Here is a 20,915-nt window from a genome sequence, read left to right on the forward strand (position 1 = left end):
CAAAATACACTCAACAAATTAAAGTAGTATTGAAAAAAATACGTGAAGAAAACTTTTTTTTTCAATGGAAAATGATAGGGTTATTATCTTTTTATTACTTATTTTATATTTGATTTTTTTTTATTTTACTTAATGGTTAAATAAGTGACTATTAGTAAAATTAAATATTTTTTAATTTTTTCTTAATGGTTAAGGATGTTAAAAAAATACTTAAAAGAAAATAAAATAAAAAATAAAAAACTTGAAGTGAACTGTAAATAGTAAATGAATAGTAATAAGATAGTAACTCTATCACTCTTTTTTTCTTTTTAAGTTGTATTATACAGAAGCCTCACATTCTATACACCACTTAAAAAATATGTGATTTTATTATTTTATCCTCATATTTTATATTTCATGAAATATGAAAGTAAAAAAATAAATTTATATATTTTTAAGTGATGTGCAATAGCGTGAGATTTATGTATAAAATTTTTCTTTTCAATTACGATCATTTATCAAGCCAAAAACCCACTTTTTTGGTTATTTGTCAATGGTCACGCCAAGCCTTGATGATTTTCTCCGGAGTTCAAACTCCAAACCCGGGACAAGGAGTGGCTGAAACTTCTGCTGCGTGGCAAAACGTCAGGCCATAACCCACACCAATATGCGCACGTTAGCAGCTCCCAGTTTAGAAGTTTAGAACGACTCTTCCAAAAGACATGAAAATCACTGCAACGCTGCAGTTCCAAAGTCACCTCTCCATTGGACTACTCACAATGTTCCTTCTCAAGGTACATATTACTGCTTATGTATATCTTTCATTATGTATATCTACTAATTACTGTATTTTTGTTCTTGATAACGGAACTCATTTGATATTATTATTACTGCGATCACTGAAAACACAAAGCAGACATGGAGATCGACGGCTTTTGGTATATTCGGATACCTCAATTTCACCAAAGCCGGTTTCGTGTAAGCCCAGTTTGTGCTCTTCTCGTTTTCTTTTTGGGTTGTTCTTCATTTTCTTTTTCTTTGTTTTGGGGGCGGTGGGCTTGATGGGTGTGTTTAATATTCGTGTCAATCACGATGAATAAAGTGGTCATGGTTTCGATTGTGATCACCTATCAGTGTTTTAAATTCCAATGCTTCATATAAGAATATAGGTTGCTGAAAGGGAACTCATGTAAATCTTCTATGCTCACATTTCCAGCTGATTGGTGAGTTTTTTTGCTTTGTAGTGAACATTCAAAGAAGTTCAAACCAGAGGATATGGAGACAAGAATGAATGGCAAGAATTGCATAGTTACTGGAGCAAATTCTGGCATTGGTTATGCAACTGCGGAGGGTCTTGCTTCACGGTGATGATTATGATACAACTTTACCTTTATCTTTAAGTATTTTGAGCTTGTGTTTTTAGATGGCTGACCTATATCTCTGTATATATGATGCGCAAATCAGTGGAGCAACCGTCTTTATGTTATGCCGTAATAAGGAGAGAGGAGAAGCCGCACTTTCTAAGATTCAGTCTGCCACAGGCAACACAAATGTACATCTGGAGGTATCTGCTTTCTTTAGATTTAAATGTTTCACTTCTTGCTAATTTTCTTCTTCATCATGGTTATTTTCGAGGGTTTTATGTATGTAATCATATGCGTTAGTGAATCCAAGTATGCTATATTCTTTGAGATTATACAATGGCTAATTGTTCCAAGAACCTCATGTTCTTTTTCTTTCCTTTTTTTTTCTCCTTTTATATAACTGCAATGATCTCTATGAAGTTGGGTTTTGCTTGCAAGCGGCTTATAAAATTTAGCTTGCAGGTCTGTGATCTTTCATCCATCAGTGATATCAAATCATTTGCATCTAGATTTTCATCAAATGATGTACCCATTCACGTACTGGTAAAGCTGTGATTTTTTCCTCCTACACACACACTTATTCACATAAATAGGGTCAATAATTTTGACAGCCAACCCTCGAGATGATATTTAACATGGAAGATTAAACTGCCTCTAGGTCAATAATGCTGGTGTGCTTGAGAATAAACGAGTTACCACTTCAGAAGGGTGTGTCCTTTTCACTCTATGCTAAACTAATCTGTATCCTTTTTCTTGATGCATAGAAATTGATGCATTGTGGCTTTAAAAACTTCTAAAATTCCAGGTTTGAGTTAAGTTTTGCGGTGAATGTGTTGGGTACCTATGCCATCACAGAACTGATGCTGCCACTACTGGAGAAAGCTGCACCTGATGCTCGCGTTATCACAGTGTCCTCTGGTGGAATGTACACATCTCCTTTGACCAAAGACCTACAGGTAACTGCTTTTTTGAATTTTGAGTAAGCTTCAATGCTTCCACTAAATATTTATTTAGTTTCCAATCGATTGTCTTGAGGCAGTTCAGTGACAGCAACTTCAATGGGGTGGAACAGTATGCTCGAAATAAGCGAGTTCAGGTCAGTTGAGTCAAAGATCTGTAAGAATTTTTAATTTCCAATATTGCAATCCTTTTTTGTTGAATAGGTCACTATTTTATGGTTTCCGAGTTCTAGTGGAATTTCTTGCAAGTTTTGGTGCTTGCTAACTGAAAATCTTTAGAATTTAATCTTAATGAGGACACGGTATAAAACAGGTCCTTTACACCGTCCAATAAAAAGCTGACACACCCACAGCTTTTTAGAGGAGAACAAAAGCAACACACCTAAACTGTAAGTAAGCAAAGCTTTGGGGTGGGCAGCCGCCCCTTATATTTTCTGGTTTTTTTCATAATTATTTTATATTAGAATTACATTTTAAGTTTTAGATAAATTTTATTAGATTGATCTGATCTACCCATTATGGAAAGCAAGTCAGCCTTCCATTGGGTAAGTCTTACACCACATCCTGACTGTAGATGCTCTCTTCTCTTTTGTTGCTCCAGTTGCATCTCTTTTTGTGTCTTTATTAAATCTCTTATCAAAGAAAAATATGTTTAGATGGTTGAAGTTGAGGGTTTTGGTACTACCATATTTCTTTTGAACTCTGTTCCCTTGTTGCTTCAGTGAAATGTGGAATCCCAAGTTACACCGAAAGATTTTTGTATGTGTAGCTGTAGTGAAAACGCTGTCACTCAGTGTTACAGAGTGGTAACCTTCTATGGTGCTATATGTTAAAGAGTTGCAAAATCAATTCCTTCTGGAAATCACTTGGGAGTTATCTCTTGTCAGGTAGCACTAACTGAGAAATGGGCTGAAATTTACAAGAATAAAGGGATTGGATTCTATTCAATGCACCCAGGTTGGGCGGACACGCCTGGAGTTGCTACGAGTTTGCCTGGATTCTCTAAATCGTAAGGAGTGTATCCTTCTAATTATATTTTGAGATCACCCCATTCACTTCCTACTATTCATTTCCTTCTTTTTCTTTTCCTATTGATCATAACTTCCTTTTCTTTTTCTTTTTTTATCTTGAATGTATTTCAGGCTTTCAGGAAAACTTAGAACAAGTGAGGAAGGAGCAGACACGGTTCTTTGGTTGGCAGTACAACCAAAAGAAAAATTGGTACCAGGTGCATTTTATTTTGATAGAGCTGAAGCACCTAAACACCTTCTGTTTGCAGCTACTGGTGGCTCTCATTCAATAATCGATTCCATTGTCGACCATCTCCGTTCCATGTCTAATATCTCTTCGCAAAGTTGAAGATGCTTCCATTGAAATATCAGTTGATTATAGAGAAATTTGATGTTAAACTTTACATCCGAACCAGTTTCTAAGTTTTAATGGTGAAGATAGCTTTGAACAAGTTGTTGGGAGGGAGTGCTACCAGAAATTCTGTTTGCCCCCCCCCCATTAGCAGAATCGTCTCACTGCCTCTAATGTTGCGTTTGTACAGATAAAGTTTGTCTTATTATCTTTCCAGCTCAGAACAAAAAGTTATATTGAATGTTTATTGATTCCACATTCAAACATGCACTAGCTCTAACCCAAATTTTGGAAAAAAGATTGTGCCAGAATTTCTGTTTGCCACCCATTAGCATCATCTCCCTTCCACCCACTTCCCCTGATTTGGCTTATTTGCAAAGAAAAAGTTTGTTATTATTTTATATTTGCATCAAAACAAAAAGTGTATGACTTCACTTTAGAAAATACTTCCCAGGTCCCCATCCGGGCAGGGGAATATTATGGAAAATACTTCAGCCACAAAGGGATTACATAAAAGTAAACTCACAATCTAATGTGGCTTAATGTAATACGTCAGATTGTAAAGTTACTTTTATTATAAAGTAGATTTAACGGATTTCATGAAATCACATCAGTTTATAAGTTTACTTCGGTAATCTCTTTGTGTATCTAACATTTCTCTAATATTATACTACTAAACCACCGGCTTGATGTGAATCATTTAAAAACAGAACTTTAGACATTGATATTAACGTAAATAAAATTTAAGGAAAGGACCCAAAATTTGAGGATTTGGCGGGTACTACACTACAAGCATATATTTTGTAAGAGTTTCTTCAGCCATGAAGCAGAGATTGTTATTGAGAGTAATAGCCATCAGATTTTGGGATTCGATTCCTTGTGCTGAAAAGGATGTGCTCTTAGCTAATCTGATTGACATTTCCTCTCAAACTTACCATTTTCACATTCTAAAGATAATTTGAGTTCCCCTCTCAATGAATAAATGGTTATGGAAGAAGAAAAAATGGGGAAGCAGTGGAAACACACTTTATTATTATTATAAGGAGTATTATAATGTTACAAGTGGATCTAACAACAGCTTCTCTGCCGTATGCGGATTACTACATGTTTAGATTCTTACCAATTCCAAATCTAGGAAATCATGAAATTTTATACGAGTTTGCCAAGCACTTCATGAATAGCCCAATAATGCTGGTTTCCTCAGCCAGTACTGATGAAATCTCTGCCTTGCATACTCCATGTAGTCGAAATCAATCTTGTTCACATAATCCTGCAGACAAGCAGATGGTTAAGTTAATCTTACCCTTCCAGTCTCTCATAATTAATAGTGGAACATGTGGGAATGCTTACTGAAATAACTCCCCATAAGCCCCAAAAGAGATGGTTTGCAAGAGTGTATTTCTCCACATCGTGAACTAGCTGCTCCACTTCTGTGTCACTTTGTAGGTTGCCTGTACACCAATGATGGAGTTGCTTTTAAGAATATTAAAATGAGAATCATTATAATTTTCAAAAGATATGCATTTTATTCAGAGAAGCGTGTTGGATTATCTACTGTAGTTTTGGAGAATGGTTTCTAAAAGCTTTCAGTGTATACTTCGCTAGATTAAGAGTCCGTACACCTAACTTTTGCAGAATGCAATACTCACATGAATCCTTCATCTATAAAGGGTTTGAAACAGCTATAGGTGCTCCATCTTCACCAGTAACAAATATAACTGAGTGGAACTTGTTTCAATTAATGCACTCAGAGGATCACACAGCTAAACAAAACACACAAGTCCCAGAACCTTTTTCTCATACAAATCACTAGACTGAATTGGAAACTAATGGCTAACCTGCTGAACTCAGATATATGCTCACAAATCTTTGGCGCTCCTCCAGATCTGATACCAAATGCAATGAAGTAAAAGGAATGACTTAGTCCAAAGAATGCAACCCCAATCTCACCTTACAAGTTTCATTAAGCAGAAGGTAATTTTGGAGGCAGTGACATCCTCAAATATATACATGTCTCTGTGTGTGTGTTTGTGTGTGTGTGTTGAGTGTGTCTATATAAACATACTTGGATATTGACTATAGTCTAAAATATGAGGTGTCTCAGAATGGTAATTTGCAGCCATTTCACAGAAATGATTTGCTATGTCATAAGCAACAGGGTTGTAACTTGCATACTCGTAATCCTGCAAAAAATAACAAAATAAGACGGAGAATATGAATGTGCTCATTAGGTTTCATGCATTTATTCTACCACAAATGTAACCTTATGTTTTTTCTTTCTCAAGAAAGACCACACAATTCTTACTTCATAAAGAAAACCATAAGAGGTAGAAGAATCAATACCATGCCGGAAGAATGTAACTTTGCAATTATAACTAGGAAACAATTGCAATAACAACTGAGAATCGGATGTCAGAATGCAGAGGCCATAGATACAGCTAAAAATAGGGAGTGACAAACTTACGATTATAGTGATTGATCTTGTCTCTTCGTCCATCATTATATTACCATATTGCAGGTCATTGTGACAAAATCCAACCTCTTGATGATCCTGTGACAACTCTTTCTCTAGCATACTAATTTCCTCCCCTAGAGAATTGAAGCAAAATTCCTCGGCGTCTCGAGGAGAGCACAAACTTTTGGCCTCACAGAGCCAGTTTCTGAGGAAGGAACACAAACGGCATTAGATATCTTCCTATTTAAGAGGGAACTTTTGACTAGTTTGAAGTATAATTTAACTTTTTTATTATAGGGAAAAAAGCCTTTTGGTAATAGATATCAATACCTCATTCTGTCCCAGACAAATCCATTCTTTGGACCAGGCACATCAAGATTGTGGAACTCTCTCATCTTAGCAGCTATGAGAGCAGATATTTCAGGATCTCGGAGGTCAGCCGCAGATAATGTCTGAAAATCACAGGAAAATAAAAAAAACTGTTATCTAAAATGGTCTTCTGCAAAGATAAGCAATCGGTGGAGTAATAACACCGAGTCCTCAGTACAAATTTTCCCCAAGTAAAATTTTAACTCTATTGTAGCCATTTTCTTATCTTAATGTTATCTAGATGTATCTTAAATGTGTTCAGGAAGAAAAAAGCATCTAGTGGAAGGGGAAAAAAAGGCAATTCAATAAATACATATAAACAAGAGTTCAGACTCTCAAAAGCCATCACTAAACCACCAGAAAGGATGGCCAAGCCTTTTCAGCCCTGAGCGCTTGAGTATATTTTCCTTCACTGTGCCCCACTAATTCGATTCCAAAGGTGCATTTTTCATACTTTATCAAACAGTCATAATTACCCATCAAAGTAGAAACAAAGTAAGGAAAACTTAAAAAATAGGTAAAAAGAGAAGTTTTCCTGATTAAAGCAGGTATAATGGGTCAACACAAGAAGATAATCATTGAAGCACACCTATTCTAATCCATCCCAATCCATCTTTCATAAACTAAAACTTCATTCAAAATAAGCACCATTTTTCTCAAATAACATGTAATCATAGCACATAGGCATCACAAATAAGACATAATCTCATAAGCATCCAAAATTCACATACCCTAGCATGAATGAACTCCTCAACCCGCCCATCCGGGAAGCGACCGAGAAGGCGAGGCCCCTGGCCGTGCTTTGAAATACACTCAAACGTCCTAATCTCATCGTCCCTGTTAAAGAAAACCTCCACTCCTTCACCATAAATCCTAACCAAGACCTTTCTAACAACCTCACCATTCTTTGTAGGCCAGTTTATCTGGTAAACCTCATTGGTCATTGCACCGCTCAATTGGATCACCTGCAACGCCTGCATATCATCCATCACGTCCCCCCAGTTTGCAGCCACCGATCGAAGCACTTTCTTTAGTTCCTCAGGGAGACAACCTTTGACAAACCCTTTTTCCTTTATGGCCATATCGCTTCCAACACCGTGAGCTAGCTAATTCCTACCAAGTTTAACCTTTTTCTCACCTATAACACAAACAGAGGAAATGATCATTTCTAAGCTTGTTAATATCAAATTTAATCAACAGATTCAACATCTCATATTCTCAAGCAATAGGAAATGGAAGAAAACCTTAAGAACGGTGAAAACATACATAACAAAAAACGAAATTGGAATTGAAACTCACCCAAAAAAAACTGTCCTTTGAATGAACAGAGAGTTTCAAGGGTGATGCTAGACTTGTTGCGAGCTTTTATTTAAACTCAGAAAGCGAATTCAACCGCCTTTGAAAGCTATGCTCTTTAAACAGTAAACAATACCCAGAATAAGATGCAATCTATGATATATATATATATATATATATATTTTTTTTTTTTTCTAATCAGCCATGCATATTATTATAGATAAAATGATACAAAGGGTGGGTCCTTTCCACTGTCAAGAAACAAAATGCATCTAGATAAAAGATATACAATAAAAAATAAGGTTGGTTGCTGCCTGCCATTTGGTGCGCATATCGATTTGCAGATCGATTAATTTTAGCTAGTTCCAGTGAAGAAGGAAGAGACGCTGAATGTCTTCAACAATCTATGATATTATTTGTATGTAATCAGCATAAGACCAAGAACGTGCTTTTGTTTCCTTTCTTTGCAAAAGAAAGAGAAGAGATGGCAATATAATATCTCAAGTGGATTAAAACTACCACGCATCATAGTTGAAACCTTTGAACAAAGCCAATAGGGAGTTACCACGTGTAGGAGACCAAGTACAAGGTGAAGCGTGTCAAAGATTCAAGATTCTTCTTATTATTCTTACTTTCCTCTGGAACTGCGCTTAGAGATTCTGGGGCTGGCAAGATTACTGCGCCCAACTGAAACGGACTGATTCCAAACGGAAAATAAAGTCCTAAACCAATGGAAAAGTGACAACCGTGCTAAGCTTTTGCTTCTTCGACCTTAAGCAACGTAAATAGATCAAGGAAGTGAGAAGCTATATATGTGTGTGTTTGTGTACTGTTGCTTCGTGCGCGTGGAGCTTGAGGACGTGTTCCACATGCGGATACAAAACGCGTTGAAACATACGCATTGAAAGATGCGCAAACAGTCAGTCTGCATTGTCGGCAGAGAAGATTTGTTACGTTCTTTCGTCGATCTTTTCTATTATCTTTTGATATATATTTTTTTAGAATAATGTTATTGTGTCTCATTAATTATTTTTTTTATCCCTTATATATTTAATTTTTTTTAATTTTTTTAATAATTAAGGAAGTAATTATTAATATATCAGTATTTTTTTATTTTTAAAAAATATTTAAATATGTTTAAAAAATATTTAAAATAAAAAATAAAATATATATAATTTGCACTAAGCGACGAGAACAGAATAAACGGCAGAATACACAACTCATTTTTTATTCCAGTCTCTTTAAAGGCCTGTGAGAATGTTTTCTAAAGTGGGAGAGATTTTTGGGGAACTTATTAAAGAGAATGAGATATTAGGGGCCAAATATTTCTTTTGTCTACACTCTCTTAAGTGATATTTTATGTTTGATGGATGCTATGATCAAACTTCAAAGGGATCAACTTTAGAAGTTTAAAAGAAAGTATTTCTCTCGTTAAAAAATTATACCAATTATTTTCTACGCCACGTATCAATATGTTATTTGTTATTTTTATTCTTCTATTTAAACACATATATTTACATATTTAAAAATTTTATTACTCATCATCTCACACATCACGCTTTTTTTTTATTGCTCCTAAATTAATTGAGTTATTCTACTTATCATCTATACATCACTATTTGGTAAGGGAAGAAAAATTAAAAAGTAAAAAAATTATGTATAGTGTGTGGTGTAGAGATGATGAGTAAAATTTTTTCATATTTAAAATTTTAAACACACTTTTGGTGTGTGGTGTGGGATAAGTAGTATTTCTCAACACCATTTCACAATTTAAAAAAAAAAAAAATCATTTCTAGGTTTTCTATTATATCATTAACATTTTTTAATATTGGTATCAATCAAAGGTGTATTATGTTTACGGAAGTGATATCGTGAACAAAAGATTCCATAAGAATAAACTCAAAAACTAATATGACTCCATATGATGTATTAAATCTACTTTACAATAAAAAATAATTTACAGTCTAACATAACATATCAAGTCACGTCAATTTGAGTTTGTTTTTATAAAATCTCTTTGTAATTAAAGCATTTCTTTTATTTTTATTATATATATATATATCTTATTATTCTTTTATACTCACTAAGAAAACATGTCTCAGTTTTCTTTAAATGTAACAAAGACATTGTTTTTCAACTAGAGAATGGAGACAAAGAACCTCACAAAATCCTTGAAACGGGAATGATAGGGATGAGAAGTGGAGGTTGCAATTTGAGGATTTATCTAAAATTATTTGATATTTATTCATACATGAGAAATATTTAATGCGTCACATTAACTGATGCAACTGAAGATGGCAAATTCTACAATATAACAATATAGAAATAGAACTTTGGTTATCTACAGAAGATGCAAAGCATTTAGGACTTCATAGACTTTTAAGAGCATTAATGGAGAAGAGCATTTAATTTCTGTTTCTTTTATGAGGTAAAATATACTTTCATCTTTAACAAAAGTAAAAATATCATGAGTTTGAAACCACAACTGCTCTTTTGGGCCCTACAAGATGTCTATGTTTTGAAAGGTTATTATTTTTCATTCTCCTCCGAAATAAGAAGCAAAGAAATCCTATAATAACAATCAAAATAAAGCAAATTTCCAGATGGCCTTCCCAAAGAAAGCCTAAAAATTCCAGCCTTCTTTTATTGCCAGAGTCACATTCACAGCTACTTCGAAGTAGATTACCCTTAAGTGTGACTTCTGGATCAAGAACAAAATCCAGTGTCATTGCAGCTCCTTCCAACCAGATACGTGTGCTTCTGGATTTGTATCCAGGCACAGTGGCAATAACTGCAGTCAAACTCAATATATCAAAACCACAAACATGGAAATCGAATAAGCTATCTTGGAAGGAAAGGAAACATGAGAAATTTGCTGCTTATTTATATTAAGCAAACTGGCGAAAAGCAAAAACATATAGATGCCAACCCTTTTACTCAAGAAGTACTCAACAGAAGTCCCTTATCTCTCTCTCTCTCTCTCTCTCTCTCTCACACATTTCATTTTAAAATGTAGAGTCTGAAAGTGTGTGATCGTTAGCTCCTATGTAGTGGTCGAGAAGAAAATAGTTGACAACTTAGCGGAATGTTCTTTGACCACTGCAGTTCATTCCATTCATTTTCTCCCTCCAGTCCCCTCAGACTCGCACCAGGTGCATGCAAACAGAAAGGCAAACCCTCATACTCAGTAGAATCCTATCCTCCGATGAGGATGGTGCCACATTGTTTACAACTTCTCTTTGGTAGGAGATGAAAAGACCATAATATATATATATATATGCCTTCATTCCGCATCCCCAATCATGATGAGGCCATGTTGTCAATAACTTATTTCAGTCGACTTTTTAGTCTTTATCATACAAAATGTGGCATTCCCCTTTTTCTAATAGATTATAATATTTCAAAAGTTTTCCATGGGCTTCCTAGATTACCGCATAAATGAACTTTAAATCATGTAGTAAAGTATGATACCTTCATATCGCCCTCCTGGGGCAAGCAAACGATGGTAATCAGCAAAGGTTCTGCCTGCTTTGACCTGTCAATGAAGTTAAGGAGACACCAAAATACATGCTATGAAAAAGGAAGAACCCAACCAATGCTTTGTCAACTAACAAATAAAAGTTCAGTGGATTGACCTATGTTCAACCATAAATGTACAAAAGATCAGATCTTCTGTATTCATAGTTCAAGAAATTGATCGATCAAACTGGTACAAGTGTATGCACAGATGAAGCTGGATAATATATGTGTGTGCGCGCGCGAGCAAGGGCATGTGTGTGCGCGCGCACGTGTGTGGATCTAAGATGTCCCAGAACATAACTCAAGAAACAAACTAGGAATCCATGCAGATCAAACTGTATACATTAATAAGCCTTAATAGTTAATTCTCTTGTAGTTTCATATCAAATGAAGGTATCATTTTTCAGGCCAAAAAATAAATATACCATATTAGTCAGCCGTGACATGAATGTACATTGACAACATTTTACACAAATACATCCACAATCCTTATGACTTACATGATGATAATGCGTGAAGATAAGTTTGACTGTCATACTACAATTAGGTCACCCCACACATAATTTCATAACTGGTCAAATAGCTTGCAAGCACTAGGTCAAGCTGGCAACAAGCATATAATCTTTTTTGCTAACATTATGGAGGTAAGTTACACCACATGAAACAAAACTTAGCATAAACAATTAAGTATGCAATATATTGACCACAGGATACTCAGTGATAAAAACATTGGACATTGAGTTATTGAAGTTGTTTTTTTTACTGTACGTTTTAAATCTTTTAGACATTGCATTCAATAGGGAATCCAGCTGATCCTTAAAAGTGATACTTCAAAGTTTGAAATGATTTCTTGACTGGTAGACTTAATTGCTGTCCCAAAAAGTTTTTACTGCCAATGCCTACAAGAAAGCCATATCCACAAATGAATTTCCACCCCCTAAAAGTACTAGATTTTTTTTTTTTCTTTTTTTTTTTAAAAAAAAAGCAACAACATGAACACACAAAATAGAACTAGATGTATCTGTCCAGTAGTAAACATACAGTGTGATTTATTCCTTTTACTGTAACAGAGCCCAGCAGTGGCCTTCCAGTATCCGATGAAAAAATCCTTCCATGTACTCCTGTCTGAAAGTACGAGCCATACAGACAAACATTGTCAATGCACTATGTCCAATTGCATGCATGTCATGGAATGTGTGTCATCATACTAATATGTCACATAGTCTATTACAGAAACTGCAAGAAGGAAAAATCAGGTCTATATTATGACTTTATATGAGAAAAAAGTTCACAGTCAAACCACAGAAGTACCTTAAAAAGGCTCGCAACAAGATTTAGCATGCTCATTTTGTTGTATTCCCAGAGAGTAGGAAGCTGCATATTAATATAGAGGTAAAGAAGAGAACACTTCAAAACAACTAGATAATAGAGTTTTGACAAGTAAAACAACTAGATAATAGTAAGACCAGAAAAAGAAAGCTGAGAGTTAAAAGTCACTGAAGTCAATTAATTATCCAAAGCACTTGCCAAGTGCTTTAACTAAATGGTAGGAGACTAGAAGTATCGCATGGGGAGAGAGAGAGAGAGAGAGAGAGAGAGAGAGAGAGAACTTTAATGCTTTAATGTAACACAATACCCGCAACACAACGTTGGAAACTACCAATAACAAGATACAAAACCAAATGCATAATGGAATACCGTACCCCTTTTTTTTTTCTTGGCTATGTAGGGAGCACCCATGGAAGTCTCAGACACAAATTGACCATGCCAGACAAGCATAAACCAGAAACATGTATGTCAAGATCTTTTTATGTTTTATTTTTTTACAACTAATAAGATACTACATTTATGATAACATTAACACCTCATCATCATACCTTTTGAACTTCTTTAATAACATTTCTTTCAAACTACCATTTAAAAAAAAAAAAAAAAAAAAAAAACAGTTCTTTCAAACAACCTTGTCATAATTTATGCATGCACTAGATTGCATTTTGTTACAAAATGCACTTTGATTAAGACATCAAATGCTCCTCAATATAAAACTAAGAAATGTAGATAGAAATATGACAATACCAAGTAAAGCATACATCAATAAGAGATCATCACTTATTGCAGTTACAATTTCAAACCTAAAGACTAAAGAAATTGGTGCTACTACTCGTTACTAAATTATAACTAGCAATATTAATACTAAGAGTTTTGGTCATCAACAATCCCCATTCTAGGAGTTAGCAAAGAATCATCAACAGTAACATGCAAGTTTTAACATAACGAGAATACAACTAATAATAAATGTAAAGAGACAAACTGACATCTGACCTCATTAGCACTAGGCCATTTGTTATCACTTATCTCTAAGGTCAATTCAAAACAACCACCATGTATATAGTTCCAGTCTTGCATGCCACCATATATAGGATACCTGCAGCAAATATCTTGTAAAATAACCACCAAATATATATTAAAAGAAAAGGAGAAGACCAATTTTTTGAAAATTTAACAACTCAGAGGACTACAGAAGCAAAAGTGACAAATGTCTTGAATAATCAGCATGCCAATTTGCTTCTTCAATAAATTTAAAAAAAAAAAAAAATCATCAGCATTACTTTTATGCTTTCATACCAAGATGCTCCATTTGTTATTCCTCCTTGAAATTCCTTGCTGGAAGACATGTTATAGTGAGAGCGACTGTATATGCTTGCCATGAACCGGAATGTTTCATCATCAGGACATCCAAAGTAATTTGTTCTAAAATTTATTCACACCAAAAGAAAAGGGTAAGTGCAAAAGGCAAAGCTAAATTGACAAAAATAGCAATGCATAAAAGATAATGTATACTCAGATAACAAGTAGAAACTCAACAAAGTAAGGAGGGGTGAGCAGTATTTCATATAGTATAATAACAAATGCACTGACGTCTAGTATTGGAGCTTCCATTATATGAATGACACTAAAGAAAGCATTGACTGAGCCAAAAATCAGTCAAACACGCGCTTTTCGATTTTAAATTTTCAACTTTTTCATCTAATCATTACAACTTTCTCAAACTTCCAAACAAAAGACAAAAAATAATTCAACTTTTTCAAATCTCAAAAAAAAATTATATTAAAAAAGTATATTCTAACAATATTTTAACTTTATAATATTTTTATTCAACTTTTTCTCTCTTTTTCTCCAAAACCCCATAAAACATCTTAATTCAAATTATTTCACTATTATTCACAAGTTATCTCACTATTATTCACATATTTCTCATCTCATCTCATTTGTGTAACCAAACGAGACCTTAGTGTCAAAAATCCCCTTTTCCATCTTAGGGGAGAGAAGATAATAGCAACAAAATAAAAAGTACAACAAACATAGGTTGACCCAAATTCCAGCAGTGATAAAAAGAACACTCGGAAACCAGATGATGATGAAATGCCTAAGTTACAAGGAAAGCATGCTAGTAAGCATCCAAGATAATTCTTCAATGGAAAAATCAAATATGCAGTTAATTTGAAAATAAGCTGCATCGGTTTGACAAAGCAAAACCAACAGTTGGTAGGCTAACATTCCATAAAATGATGGGAGCATGACCATAAACAGAAGGAAAGGAAAAAAAAAAGGAGCAACAATGAGTTGGAAGGATAGAGCAGAAATGCATGAAAGCGTTGAGCAATTTCAATTTCAAAGTGCTATACTGCAATGCCACCGGCCATCAATGTAAAATCATCACCTTTTATTCTCAGTGCCATCCCATGGATAATTTGCAACAAGTGCACCCTGTGACCAAAAGAAGACACCATTAGATTTATTTCTCTATACACTATCTGACTTAACTAAGTATAAAACCACCACACGTTACCAAGCTCCATGAGACACAACTTCATATCTTTGAAGTTTTTTTTTAAATGAGCCATATCTTTAGACTAGTATATTTGAATGCATGAACCCAGTAGTGGTTGACGAAAACAAGTGGATTTTAATACTGAAAAGCAAGTTCTATATTAGGAGATCTTGCGTTTCTGTCTCCAAAAGTGATGAAGATATCTTTTATTTATTTATTTTTTACCGATTAAAAAAATGGCTTCGATTTGAAAAAGAGAAAAAGGGAAAGAAGTTAAAGAACTAAGCATTTCTAACAATTAGAAAATGACTATGCTTTGAATTTATAAAGTTGGGGCTAGTTTCAGTATTCAGCGATGTAGTTTTTCCACCCTTCTTCCACTGGTTAGATATACACTACTTGGCAACTTTGCAAGTCTTTGCTCTTCTCTAAAAATAAAAGAGGAGCAGGAGGGTAGGGAGAAGTTGTCCTTGATACATAAAGATGCTGCTTTCCCAAAAACAAAAGCATATCTTTCATGATGGAGATAGAACACTTTTGACCAACAGTTGAAAGTAACTATGGGTCCAAGCTTGAAGGTAGTAACATTAACATTTATTATAGAATCAAGATTGATTGAGAGAGTATACCTATCAAAGGGTGATAGTGTAGATATGGCTTTACTAAGGTTAATAGCATGAAAAATCAGGAAGTATTACCCCATGCAAACTGGCAGATGCCATAAAATGTATATCTCTCAGCCAATTCATAATTGCTCTGGTTTCAGGTTGCCGCACATCCACGTCATCATTCAAAGGAAAGAACTGTGATTGCATTCAAGTCAATGTCTTTCATCATTAGAACATCCCACAATGAAAATGAAAGGCAAAAGCATTGTGTTCAAATTATAATATTCTCTTTGATGGTGTGTTCAGGTTATAACAATGAACAGATGCTTTTCAGCATCCCACATTTTGGTCATATGAAACTTAGTGACCTCAATTGAATCTAAGCAGCCGCCATGATTCAAGGTTTGAGCCCTCTTGATTACAACAGGCATCTAAAGATGGAATATAAATCCTAACTTCCAATCATAAAATTCATACAGTTTACATCTTCAATATCAAAATTGATAATCTAGATCTGAAAAACTACTGTTCAAGCTTGACAGTTCATGGTACTGTTTAACCGGGTTATCAAAAACTGCAACAACCTACAAATTAGGATTTGAATTCCAACTTAGAAAATGTCATGGTAACCTACAGTTTTAGAGTTTAATCAAGATCGGCTATGATATATCCTAAAATCTAGGGCTTAAAATCATACATTACATAAAGCCTATGTCGGTTTTATAGCTCAATCTAGACTAAACAACTACCACAAAAGAAATTCGGACGTTACAAAAAATGATACCTGATCAGGAAAATCTCGATTTAGATCGACATTGTTTGCATTACCACGCCTCCTAAGTGAAAAACCATCAGGATTCATGGATGGAAGTATATGAAGGTGAACATTCTCTACAATCGATGTAGCCTGATAAAACCAATGGACATTTCAAGAAAAATTAATTGCATTTTTAATCAGATATAATAATCATGACCTCTTTCCAGTCGCTTTTAACATGGCTGGAAATCAGCAAGCGGTAGTTTCAGATGTACTGTGTTGTACCAATGGGACGGTAACTTGGAACGTCACTTTTACTAGAAATACTCAGGATTGGGAACTTGATGAGATTGCAGCATTTTTTAGCCACTTGTATTCAGCAAAGGTAGGACGAAATAGGGGAGACCGTATGTTGTGGATTCACACGGGGAGAAAAAATTTTACTGTTAAATCTTTTTACAAGGCTTTGACAGTACAACAACCCATCTTTTTTCCATGGATGAGTATTTGGAAAGCACAAGTTCTGCCTAAAGTTGCGTTTTTCACTTGGACAGCCGTGCTTAGAAAGATATTGACGGTTGATAACTTAAGGAAGCGGGGTATGGTGGTCATGGAGTGGTGCTACATGTGCAAAAGGAATGGAGAATCAATAGATTATTTGCTTTTACATCGTGAGGTGGCAGGGGAATTATGGGCTAGTATCCTTGATAGAGCCGGACTGAGTTGGGTAATGCCTAAGAGTGTGGTGGAACTATTAGCATGCTGGAACAGGAGGCATAACAGTGCACAATTGGCAGCAGCGTGGCATATGATACCTTTGTGCTTAATGCGGTGTCTATGGTCAGAAAGGAATGATAGGTTCTTTAACAACAAGGAGCGTGTAGTGGGGGAAATCTGGAATTTTTTTCGTATTCTCTCTTTTACAGTGGTTTTCTGCTATTGTACTGAAGGGTGGGGGTGTCGATGAGTTTCTATCTTCTTTTCAGCTCACTAGAATGTAATTTGGTGTCTCACTTTGTATACTTCCTATGTACTTGGGCATTGCCTAGTTTTATTCTATTCAATAAAGCTATCTATTTACTTATCAAAAAAATAATAATCATGTAATGATACAAGTATCAATATCAATACCACAAACCATGCAAGATTGTGTAGGTTTTGTCTACGTAAGCACAGAAACATCAATCTTAATGCCTGCAAGCAAAGGAATCAAACAGACGGGGAAGGAAGGGTGCTGAAAAATAAAACATATATTACAATTTTAAGCAGGATAAAGATATTCAAAGTGGGCAAAAAATTATCTCAGGACAGGATATAAAATTAGAAATAAACTTTAAACTAGCAATGAGTTTGGCTGAATGTGGTAGAATGATTAGTTCATGTTTCACTTATAAAATGACTAGTTCGGGTTTCAAGGAAAAAAGAAAAAACTAAAATGGCATGATGCTTTTCAGTGTGCAAACTTTGGAGGTATTTTAAATCAGGAACAGAGCTTAGAGTTCATTCTTCAAATTACTAGCCTGGCATTTAAAAAATCATTAATTATGGCATGGTAGTTAAATTACATTGGAGGGAAATAAATTATCGGAATTTTGAGGATTGTGAGAGGATGGTGGTGAATCTAAAGGAACTTATGTTTAGAACCCCTTACAATAGAAAGTTGCTCACTATTGTTTAGTATTTCTAGCTTTCAGGACTTTCTCATTCTTAATGTCATTAGCTAGGTATATATATTGTCTAGCCCATGTAGTTGGGTAGCACCCTTTTTGATGATTACTAAGTTTTTACTTACTCATTAGAAAGGAATTTTTAAAAAATATATATCACCGAACGACCTTTTGGTAATCAAAAGTCTGGAGAATTGAAAATAAGAGAAGAAAGAAACTATAAAAAGCGATACAGGAACCATCGAAAAGAAGTCAGAAACAGGAAATCTTTTATACAACTAAAGAAGATACAGTACAAGGATCTTGTAACAGCACAAAATTGCAACCTCCCAAAAACTATGCACATCGGCAGCAAAAAAAGGAAAGAACAAAAAAAGGAATAAGAAATCCAAAACAACCCAAAGAGTCAAGGAGCTTTAATAAACTTGGCATGTTAAAAGAACCAACAGTAAGGGCAAGCAGAAATGCAAAGATCGAAAAAAAAAAAAAGTAAACAATTACACTTGCGTGTAATAAAAGAAAAGAAAAGTACCAAGGGGTCCTTCAAATGATTATCACATATCCAATTTGCAAGAAATAGTAGAAGCTCACGCCCTACCGGTTCATCTCCATGCACATTCCCAATGTACTGCAATATCAAGAAAATTGGTCCCCAAGTATCTCAGACTAGTATGTACAGGTTCCTCAGAACAGTCGCTAATATAATTACACTTGCAAGAAAAGGTACAAAACTGCTTTCAAGTAATAGATCATTGATTGTGTTCTTGTGCCTGCGTAAATAATAGATCCTTCACCTTAAATGCAGGTTCAGCCTCTTGCTCCCCGGGCTTGTCAGAAATTTCTATAACCCACTGCATGCAATGGAACAGATAAAATCCCACTTAATAAGGTATCACTCATGACTCAAAAGCGAGGTTATCTACAACCGAATTTTATACAAGAAAAAACTTAAGAAATAGATCCAGCTCCTATCAAAAGATTACCAGCGGAATGCCATTCACACTCTTTCCAATACTGATGACCCATTCCAAAAATCCCTCGAAGAGAGAAACAAATAACAAGTCAGCATTACACTACAGGAAACACTAAAAGAAACATTATGTTTATTTTGGTTCATTGATTTGAACAAAACCATCAGCTACAAATATTGTCAGATCTCGCGATTTTCAAGGACATGGTAAAATTTTAGCCCAGTGGCTGTTTGACTTCAAAAAAAAAATAAGTGCGCAAGTCTTAGGAATCACCTGTATATCCTAGAAATGTTACTACATCTTTGCCCAAAAGCCTTAACGGCCTTCTCAAGATCAGAGTTAGTCATGTAACCTCGGGCAACATCATTGCTGTGACACAAATCCGCCACAATCTTATGGACAACTAAAAGCATCGCACAAATAGACAGATATGAGATTTTTAAGCTGACTAGGCAAAGTACTATCAATAAATACCCAATATGAGACCGGCTCTCCTTGAACAAGTGCCGTGTAGAACCCACATAACCACCGTTCTCAAAGCCTACCAAAATCAAGTTACAATTACAATGACAACAGAATTCAATTCCTAACCGATAAAAAAAATCTTCCGTAGAGATTGCAAGTCATTATTCTAATTTCAATATTGCAAGTTTTCCAATTTACGTCAGCCTGGAACCAAATATCTTCCGGTTCGTAAATTTTGGATCTTATTTCTGCAGTTGCTCCCATATCCGAAGGCAAAAAAAAAGTGAAGGAAGTTCAAGCTTAGTTTCTGGAAAGTCAAAATCAAGGAAGAATCCGAGATTCATACTTTCCGTTTCTTTTCTTTTCTTTTCATAAAGTTCCGCGGCTAACAGGCAAAAGTAACATATAAACCTTCACACACACACACGGAGACAGAGAGAGAGACCTGAAGGAAGAGATGAACGTTGGCCGCCTCTGGCGTGGGAAAGGTGAAGACAAGTGGAAAAACTGAGAAAAAGTAGCAGCAGAGAGAAGGGAAGCTCCATTTTTGTAATTATCTTGATGATGATTGACGGATTAATCTTTCATATTGCGGCTTTCTCCTATTACTTTCCAGTTTTCTGTTCGTTTTTTCTACCACGAGAGAGAGTCAGAGAGAGAGAGAGCGAACTGGTGTGGGAGGAAGACGCCGCCGCACCTGATCTCGTCACGTGGGAGGAACGCTGCGGGCAGCTCTAATTGGGCCTGGACTTGATGAGGCCAATCGGCCCAGTATCATGAATGGCCCAGTGTTAGGGATAAGCCCAACTTTCTCACTAATTGATCAGGCAATTTTTCCTTCTTTTATTTGTTTTCTTATACTCAATAAATCCTCTCGTAATTTATATCCATGAAACTTGAAACTTTTTTAAAAGAGTATATAAAATATTATTCATAATAAAAATTTTATTAATTTTAATTAAAAATATGTTACTCTTTTAAGGCATTTATTACTTTTTAAGCTAAAATTACGCTGATTACATCAAGTACAAATTTAATATTATTTTGAACTAATATATACTTATATATATATATATATAGATATAGATATATCATTGTTCATCTAGCATCTAGGTACCTTTCATTGACCATTCCAATGAGTAAATATCTTTATTAAATAAAATTAAAAAAATATATATTAAAGTGACTTTTATGACCATTCCAATGAATAAATAATGTTATTAGATAAAATAAAATTACTATATATTTCTTTTAATAGGAAAATATTATGCTTAAACTTTTCACCAAACTTTTGTACGCAACATTGCAACCT

The 20,915-nt window shown here is 34.8% G+C and overlaps 3 protein-coding genes across 7 annotated transcripts; 1 reads left to right on the forward strand and 2 right to left on the reverse strand.

Moving 5' to 3' along the window:
* The first annotated feature begins 588 nt into the window (after positions 1-588).
* On the forward strand, positions 589-3,930 carry LOC121242568 (dehydrogenase/reductase SDR family member 12). The gene is made up of 10 exons (XM_041140457.1): positions 589-773; positions 896-957; positions 1,224-1,343; positions 1,444-1,543; positions 1,806-1,886; positions 2,002-2,051; positions 2,149-2,299; positions 2,383-2,439; positions 3,190-3,311; positions 3,445-3,930. Exons 1-10 carry the CDS (start codon positions 702-704, stop codon positions 3,659-3,661), a joined length of 1,032 nt encoding a protein of 343 aa, XP_040996391.1. The 5' UTR covers positions 589-701; the 3' UTR covers positions 3,662-3,930.
* Positions 3,931-4,674: 744 nt separating this feature from the next.
* On the reverse strand, positions 4,675-8,580 carry LOC121242567 (probable choline kinase 1). Of its 4 annotated transcripts, none has more exons than XM_041140452.1 (8): positions 8,350-8,580; positions 7,220-7,626; positions 6,450-6,571; positions 6,129-6,324; positions 5,730-5,847; positions 5,503-5,550; positions 5,015-5,115; positions 4,675-4,934 (listed from the first exon to the last, which is right to left on the reverse strand). In XM_041140452.1, the coding sequence occupies exons 2-8, from the start codon at positions 7,568-7,570 to the stop codon at positions 4,836-4,838; spliced, it is 1,035 nt and encodes a 344-aa protein (XP_040996386.1). In that variant the 5' UTR covers positions 7,571-7,626; positions 8,350-8,580; the 3' UTR covers positions 4,675-4,835. The 4 variants fall into 4 exon arrangements, with proteins under 4 accessions (XP_040996386.1, XP_040996388.1, XP_040996390.1 ...); XM_041140454.1 differs by having other exon boundaries at positions 7,220-7,621; positions 7,784-8,580; XM_041140456.1 differs by having other exon boundaries at positions 7,755-8,580.
* Positions 8,581-10,172: 1,592 nt separating this feature from the next.
* Positions 10,173-20,327, reverse strand: LOC121242566 (carboxypeptidase SOL1). Of its 2 annotated transcripts, none has more exons than XM_041140451.1 (15): positions 20,049-20,327; positions 19,613-19,679; positions 19,412-19,507; positions 19,151-19,181; positions 18,962-19,018; positions 18,700-18,795; positions 16,528-16,650; positions 15,834-15,938; positions 15,025-15,071; positions 13,929-14,054; positions 13,626-13,728; positions 12,615-12,677; positions 12,345-12,428; positions 11,256-11,319; positions 10,173-10,575 (listed from the first exon to the last, which is right to left on the reverse strand). In XM_041140451.1, exons 1-15 carry the CDS (start codon positions 20,146-20,148, stop codon positions 10,250-10,252), a joined length of 1,488 nt encoding a protein of 495 aa, XP_040996385.1. In that variant the 5' UTR covers positions 20,149-20,327; the 3' UTR covers positions 10,173-10,249. The 2 variants fall into 2 exon arrangements, with proteins under 2 accessions (XP_040996385.1, XP_040996384.1); XM_041140450.1 differs by having other exon boundaries at positions 19,613-19,682.
* Between the last annotated feature and the right edge of the window lie 588 nt (positions 20,328-20,915).

The sequence above is a fragment of the Juglans microcarpa x Juglans regia genome, chromosome 8D (assembly GCF_004785595.1).
Source record: "Juglans microcarpa x Juglans regia isolate MS1-56 chromosome 8D, Jm3101_v1.0, whole genome shotgun sequence".
NCBI classification, from domain to species: domain Eukaryota; kingdom Viridiplantae; phylum Streptophyta; class Magnoliopsida; order Fagales; family Juglandaceae; genus Juglans; species Juglans microcarpa x Juglans regia.

What these genes read in the sequence shown, in the direction of transcription:
- LOC121242568 (XM_041140457.1), top strand. Translation starts at nt 702, where the DNA reads ATGAAAATCACTGCAACGCTGCAGTTCCAAAGTCACCTCTCCATTGGA. An exon ending in ATGTACCCATTCACGTACTG is followed by an intron (nt 1,887 to 2,001) that starts GTAAAGCTGTGA and finishes AACTGCCTCTAG; the next exon opens with GTCAATAATGCTGGTGTGCT. An exon ending in CTCGAAATAAGCGAGTTCAG is followed by an intron (nt 2,440 to 3,189) that starts GTCAGTTGAGTC and finishes ATCTCTTGTCAG; the next exon opens with GTAGCACTAACTGAGAAATG.
- LOC121242567 (XM_041140452.1), bottom strand. Translation starts at nt 7,570, where the DNA reads ATGGCCATAAAGGAAAAAGGGTTTGTCAAAGGTTGTCTCCCTGAGGAA. An exon ending in TTTGTCTGGGACAGAATGAG is followed by an intron (nt 6,325 to 6,449) that starts GTATTGATATCT and finishes TTCCTTCCTCAG; the next exon opens with AAACTGGCTCTGTGAGGCCA. An exon ending in GCTTATGGGGAGTTATTTCA is followed by an intron (nt 4,935 to 5,014) that starts GTAAGCATTCCC and finishes GCTTGTCTGCAG; the next exon opens with GATTATGTGAACAAGATTGA.
- LOC121242566 (XM_041140450.1), bottom strand. Translation starts at nt 20,148, where the DNA reads ATGGAGCTTCCCTTCTCTCTGCTGCTACTTTTTCTCAGTTTTTCCACT. An exon ending in GTGTGAATGGCATTCCGCTG is followed by an intron (nt 19,019 to 19,150) that starts GTAATCTTTTGA and finishes CATTGCATGCAG; the next exon opens with TGGGTTATAGAAATTTCTGA. An exon ending in CATCTGCCAGTTTGCATGGG is followed by an intron (nt 15,072 to 15,833) that starts GTAATACTTCCT and finishes TTTTGGTCACAG; the next exon opens with GGTGCACTTGTTGCAAATTA.